Source organism: Chaetura pelagica, unplaced genomic scaffold, assembly GCF_000747805.2.
Source record: "Chaetura pelagica isolate M959 unplaced genomic scaffold, ChaPel_1.0 scaffold1341, whole genome shotgun sequence".
Classification (NCBI taxonomy): domain Eukaryota; kingdom Metazoa; phylum Chordata; class Aves; order Apodiformes; family Apodidae; genus Chaetura; species Chaetura pelagica.
In genome coordinates, this window is record NW_009952053.1 from 3320 (window position 1) to 9895 (window position 6576).

The 6576-nt window shown below is 52.3% G+C and overlaps 1 protein-coding gene across 1 annotated transcript in view; it reads left to right on the plus strand.

Moving 5' to 3' along the window:
- The window catches only part of PAX5 (paired box 5), a gene marked incomplete at its 5' end in the record, with an annotated part of 123800 nt that overhangs the window by 2435 nt on the left and 114789 nt on the right, over positions 1–6576 (plus strand). Inside the window, 2 exon segments of the mRNA XM_010003639.1 lie at positions 2385–2582; positions 5912–5970. Of these exon segments, the coding sequence (XP_010001941.1) occupies positions 2385–2582; positions 5912–5970 (257 nt within the window).

The window sequence follows — 6576 nt, forward strand, 5'->3', positions numbered from 1 at the left end:
TGGTTGGCGCCGCGCGGCCGGGGATGCTCTGGCTGCATCAGACTGGACACCAGTTCCCACTGGAACCAGCGTTCAGCCAAGAAAGGGGCAGTTTATTTACCTGCCAGGCAGATGTCTGATGGTTTTGCTTTTGATGGTTTGGGTAGATTTGCCATTAGATGTATTTGCAGCGTAGAGCTGAGAGCGAGGCCCCGAAGCTTTGCTATTAAAGTTGTCGACAATAAATTGGAATTTCATAGCTCATTATTTTCATAACTAATAATTACAGTGGGTAAAATGTCACTGTAATTGCAGCTCTGTGAGTGCGTTATTTTTGTGCATGTGTGTGTGTAGAACAGGAATCCTTTCGACTTGGAATTGTTCGGTCAGAATTTTTCCAGTCCTCGGTGCAGAGTCAAAAACCGCCCGGCAGCGCAGAAGCAGCAGTGTCGGTGCAGGGGAAGCCCTGGCCCCTGGCAGGGGGTCCCGAAGGGGTGCCCACCCCTCAGCTGCCGTGCGGGAATGAAGCCGTGGATGGACACGGGATGCCCAGGCTGTGCTCCCGCAGGCCCTGCGGCCGGGCCCGTCGCTGGGTGAGGAGGAGGGAGGTGACAGCAGAGCCACCCCAGCCAGGGGACAGCTCTGACACTGCCCGGGGAGGGGGTCTGGGCCCGATCCTGCCCCCCCCGTGCAAGGACAGCCTTTCTGCAGGGGTGGGCCTTTCTCTGCACCCCTGGCAGCAAAGCCTTTGGAGCCAGGGGGGCAAGGTCCCACTAGGTGCACGGCCCAAGTTTTCCATCATTTTTTTCACATCCTGGGGGACCATGGGAGGAGCTGAATTCCGCCCCCCTACCCCGAAGCTTTCTGCCGGGGACACCAGGAGGTTGAATCCATGTCTGACACTTGACACTTTCCATTACCAATACCGCTTAAGCAGCTCATGGAGAGGGTAGGTCTGGGTCCACAGCTGCATCTGGAGTGTCTGAAAACATGCACAGACACCACAGTGTTGGTCTCTTTAAAGGAATTTTAGGCCCTGCACACAGAGCTCTCCCAGGAAAACAGAAAACCAGTAGCCTGGCAGAAATCTGATGAACGTGGCTGCGTGTTGCAGTGAGGCAGGCTTTGGCTGCACAGCCTGTTTGTGCTCTGCTCGCCATGGAAAGACTGGGGAATTAATTTTGCTTTTTTTTCATATAATGGGTATGTCAAGTAGCTGCAGAGAAAATATATTAATAAGCAGTCTTGTCTTCCTGCTTGGGAGTCTTTCCTGAGCTCCCTGCTAGGCGCACGGGCGCAGAGCAGTGGGTGGACATGTCTGAGAGCGTGTGGTTGGGTGGGCAGCTCTGCTCTGCTCCGGGGGGATGTGTTGGGTCAGGCTTTTCAGCTGGTCCTGGGAAAATTCACCAGATAGTGCCTGGGCAGGAGAGTGTCTGTGAGTTGTGCTCCCTGACGGAGGAGCACAATCTCATTCTGGGTCTCTCTGGGTCTCTTACCAAAATGGGTAAGATCCGGTTTCTGCTCTCAGAGGTTTGTTCAGGGCTTCCTGTGTTGCAGCTGGGAGAGTTCTGGGCCCGATGATGTCAAAAGCAGTTGCTCTTGTGTGATTTACAGCTGAAGAAACCTGGCAGGTTTCTCTTGGTTTGGGGATCCAGTCTTCCACCTCTCCCAGCCTGGCACTGGCAGAGCTGCTGGGGTGGGTCAAGATGCTGTCCCTGAGGAATGGCAGTGGGACTGGGCACAGAAACCAGCCCCCACGTCAGCTGAAACCCTCCACGAGGTGGGCAGCTCCCTTCTCCTTGAAATTCCAGGTTGAAAGTGCTAAAAACATCATGGTAAAAAGAACACATTATGAAAAATGTTAACTGTTAAAACCCTAAAATGCATTTTAAAACTGTAACATGAAAAAAGGATGTGCCAGCATATTTATTCTGGAGGTGCCAATAAAATACAATCTCCAGCCTTCGTTTCACCATGAAATTATAACAAGCCGTAGATATTAATGACAGAGAATTTTTGTAGAAGCAGTAATTTACTGCAAAAAATCCACTGCAAAAAGTGGTCTTCGGTGTGATTTGTTTCTATTATTGCCAGTGCCACTGATTAATAACACGCATTTTCAGTTAATTTTGGATCCTGGTGTGCCCTTTAATCTTGTATTGCTTCTTTTGTTTTGCTATTACAGAAAAATATATATTGTATCCTGAGACCCAATTCCAATTACTATAAGTTAATCTATTAGGTGATAAAGGACTACATAGGCAGAAAATGTGTATGTGAAAGTGAAGATGTATCTCAGGATTTGCTGGGGTTTGGTTACCTGGAAATTGTGTTCTCTATAAATCTCAAGGCATGTTCTCTGTCTGTTGGTGATAACCAGAGCTTTGTTTTGGATCTTGTCCCAGGTATTATGAAACCGGGAGTATTAAGCCTGGAGTGATCGGAGGGTCAAAACCAAAGGTTGCCACACCCAAAGTCGTGGAAAAAATCGCCGAGTACAAGCGCCAAAACCCCACCATGTTTGCCTGGGAGATCAGGGACCGGCTGCTGGCGGAGCGGGTGTGTGACAACGACACGGTGCCCAGTGTCAGCTCCATCAACAGGTGCGGGCGCGGGGCGGCGGGGCCGGGTTCCCCTGCAGCGGTGCAGCTGGGCTGTCGTTCCGTGGCGCACGTGGCGCTGGGCAGAGCTCGGGGCTCTCCCCGGCAGCCGGAGCACCGCGGGTTGTGGCTGTTTTTGGGGGTGGTGCTGCCTTTGCTTCTTCCCAGTCCCTTCCCCAGTCCGTCGGTTGCCGTCCTGGCTAACTGGGATCCTGCACGTGTGTTCCGAGTGAGGCCCCATGGGACCTGCTGTCCCTGGGGGGAAGCTCAGTGGCCACCCAAGGGGGCAGCAGTCCTCTGGGAATGGGAAAGCAGTCCAGCTGGGTGCCTGGAGGAAAGGGCCCAAACCCCTTCTTTCCTTCTGACTCCTGCCCTGTTGTGCTGAAGTTGGCCCAGCACCATGCTGGGGGAATCTGGTCGGTAGCTTCCCAGTGCCTCAGTTGTCTCCTTGTTGTGTGGACGCACCCGAGTGGCCTTGAGTTACTTTTGTGAAAACACAGCAGGATCTCAGTCCCCTGTTTGGGGGTTTTGCAGGCAGGATGGGGTCCTGAGCTACATCAGCCATGCCAGGGACACCTTCTCTTGCCCACTTCCCTCTGGGTCGAAGGGCCTGGTGTTGAAAAGCCCCACTGAACACTCTGTTGTGTCTCTAGTCCTGCCAGACAGATAATGAGAGATGAGTGCTTGGAAGGGAGGCCCCTTGGGCAGCCCCCGCCAAACACCCCCCCTGGCCAGCCGAGTCCTTCCGTCTTTGCTCTGGGGTGTGCTCAGGGCTGGGCTTCCGCCGCGCCACGCCGGCGAGATGGTTTTCACTTGTGCGATTGCATGCAAATTCTTTGAATGCAGCTAGCTATAAAGTCCCATCTGTGCCTGTGGACGTGAAATAAATTGATGCAATATTCTTTTATTGGCTATCCCAACCTGATTTGCATTCATGGAGTTGCCGCTTGAGTAGCCGGCGTGGCTTCCCCGGCGCTTGCAGAGCAGGGAGCAGGAACGGGCCAGGCTGGGACCTCCTGACTCACTGGGTACCTTGTGGACCTGGCATTGCCAGGTGTAGAAAGGGTCTGAGAAATAATATATGCCCCTGGAAAGCAGTAGGGAAATACCCCTTGGGCTGACCTCAAGTTACCCAGGGCCAGCTCTGCTGCCGCAGCTGTCAGCCTGAGCCTTGTGTCTGTCTGGGGGGGCTTCAAGCATCCTCCGAAAACCTGTAAAGAAGGTAGTTGTGGCTCTAGAAAAGAGAGATTAAGTAGCTTCCAGTCATATTTTGAGCCAGTTTCCATGCTGTGTCTCTTGCTGTTTCCATTTGTGTTTCCCCATGGATAATGCCCACGCTCCCATTGCATCAGAAACTTGTTTACTGACCTGCCACCAAGTTACTTGGCTGGAAATCTCATTCTCTCTTATCTGCTGCTGATGGTGGCAAAGATCTTTTCCTTTTCTCAAAGGTGTGAAATCCGTTTTTAAAAGTGCACTCGATCTTTTTGAGTCAGTCTGTTTACCCAGAGAGTTGTTTTTGCCAGCCTGAAGCCCAGGGTTTTGCACCTACCAAACCATCATGACAGGAAACCCAGAATTCACAGTAAAACTCTGGGCCCCAACGCTAAGCCCTCCCAGCTCCACGTTGCAGCCTGAGGGCTTTATCCCCACGTGTGAAGTGAGGGCTCTGCTGGTGGGGGTGCTGCCCACCAGGATGCAGACCCCAGCTCGGGGTGCCCCTGCTTATGGCTCATGGATGCTGCCTGCTGGCTGCAGACCTCAGCCCATCCGAGGTGGTGCAGTGTGGTCCTGTCCTGCTGCAGGGCAAAGTGGGGACCCTTGGCCAAGCCCGTGCCCCTGGGGACCCACGGCTGCCTGGGGATGGCACCGGGACGGGTGGCACTCAGCACACCCTCGGGTGCCTCCTAGCAAATGAGTTTGAGCTGCTGCCCCTGTGTATGAGTGAATAATAACTATTATTATTAATTAATAACATTAATTAATATTAATAATAGGCCACTCTTCCGCAGCAGGAGCAACTCTGTGTGATTAAGGCTTAATTAATCATCACGATTAGTTTTGCTCAAATAAGTGGAGAGCTGCCCAGCTGCTTTGAGGAGCTCCAGTCCTCTGTCCCTCTGGAGATGAAGATGTTTCCGTGTCAGAAGGCCCTGGACACCCTTCCTGGACCTGGTGGCAGGAGTCCTGGTGCAGGGGTTTTCTCCCCTCCTGCTCAGGCAGGGTCCCAGGCCTTTGGCTCTGCTCCCCCCAAAGCTGCTCCAGCAGCTCCCCCTGCACCCAGTGCTGCTGGGGACCCAACCCCTGGAGGTGTCCAGCACCCGGGAGCTTCGAGAGATGGAATCACAGAGCCAGCCCCTGCCACTAGGGAGGGGGAAGGCAGTGTGTCCCCTTCAGGGGACCGGCTCACTGGGTGGCTTCAAAGCCAGCATCCCATGAGGGCATCCCCATGGCAGCTCCATTTCATCCTGCCCTTCTGCCTCCCCTCTTCTGATGTCACAGGCAGAAGTGGGAAAAGGTTTGTCAGGAGAAGGGCTTGTGGCAGTGTCACTGCTGCATAACCAGCCTGTCCAGCAGGGAGATGTGTGGTGAGCTCCTTCCAGCAGAGCTCTGTGTTCTCCAGAGGCTTTTCAGACCCCGTCTTCCCTTTTCCCACAGTCATTGGCAGGGGGGCAGAGCATCTCCCCAGCCCCTGGCAGCTGCCCACCATCCTGCCTTCAAGTTCATCTGCATCTCTGAATTTTTCCTGATACTGACTTCATTATAAGTCAGAGCTGAGGCTGTCCCCAGCGATAACAATGTAGTTACTCAGCTTTTAAGATTAGCCTTTAATCCGGCACATTTTTGTTTTAATATTAATTTGGCTAAGCAGGTTCTTTCCAGAGGCATCCAAGTTGTTGAGTTGCGTGAGCACCGTGCCCAGGGTGGTTTAGGGACAACCTTGCAAATGTGTCCTGGCACCCAGGGGTGTTGATCAGAGCCTTCTGGGCCACGCGAAGCCTCCGGGTCCTGAGGAGGCGCCGCGGGACCCGGATCACCGGGGGTGGCTCTTCCCAAGCAGTGAGGACACGTTCCTCAAGGGACCCCAGGCACTGAACCCTGCAGCATCCCTGGGTTGGTCACACAAACATCCCCAGGGGCAGGGGCTGGGGGCAGAAACGTGGTCCTGGGTCCACCCGCCAAACTCCCACCTTCCCGTGGGTGGCCACGGGGGGTTGTGCACAGAGGGGGATTTTGGTACTGGTGCAGGTGTCCTGAGCTGAAAATGAAAGCAGGGTCTGATGCCCCCTGGGTCGGTGTGCCTGATGCTGAGTTGCCATTTCTTCACACAGGATCATAAGGACGAAGGTGCAGCAGCCACCCAATCAGCAGGTCCCAGCCTCCAGCCACAGCATAGGGGAGGAAAACTTTTTTTAAAAAAATATTAACTTAAAAAAAAAAAAGGTAGAAAAAAAAAGCAGCATAATGGATTACAAATATTCTAAAGAACTTTTAATTATTCTTATGGACAGATAATTCTGCATAAAACACTTCAGCACACGTGCTAATGCGCCTTCTTTGTCATTCTCCAAGGGCTGAACATAGTAAATGAATTTTATAAATACTGCTAAAAGGTTTTGAATTTTACTGATTATTATGATAAATAGCTTTCACCATGAGACAGAAAATTGAAATCTAAACCAAAAAACCCCCACTAATGGGGGTCTATAGAATGTCAGATAATTAAAGTAATAAATCAAGAAAGAGGTACTTATTCATAACATTTTCTGCATCATTAGTCAGTAAGTAGTTTTGAATGTGTTTTTTTCATCTATCAACCATCCCTTCCATAATTCTTTGTGCACTTGCAGTCTTGAGTGAAGAGGCAGCAAAACTTTTCCAAAACTTTAATTCAGCTGCTGCCCAGTGATGCTGCCCCTGAGGCAGGCAGAGCTGGCAGGGCGGTCTCTGGAGGGTCCCTGGAGGGGTCCTTGGAGGGTCCTTGGAGGGTCCTTGG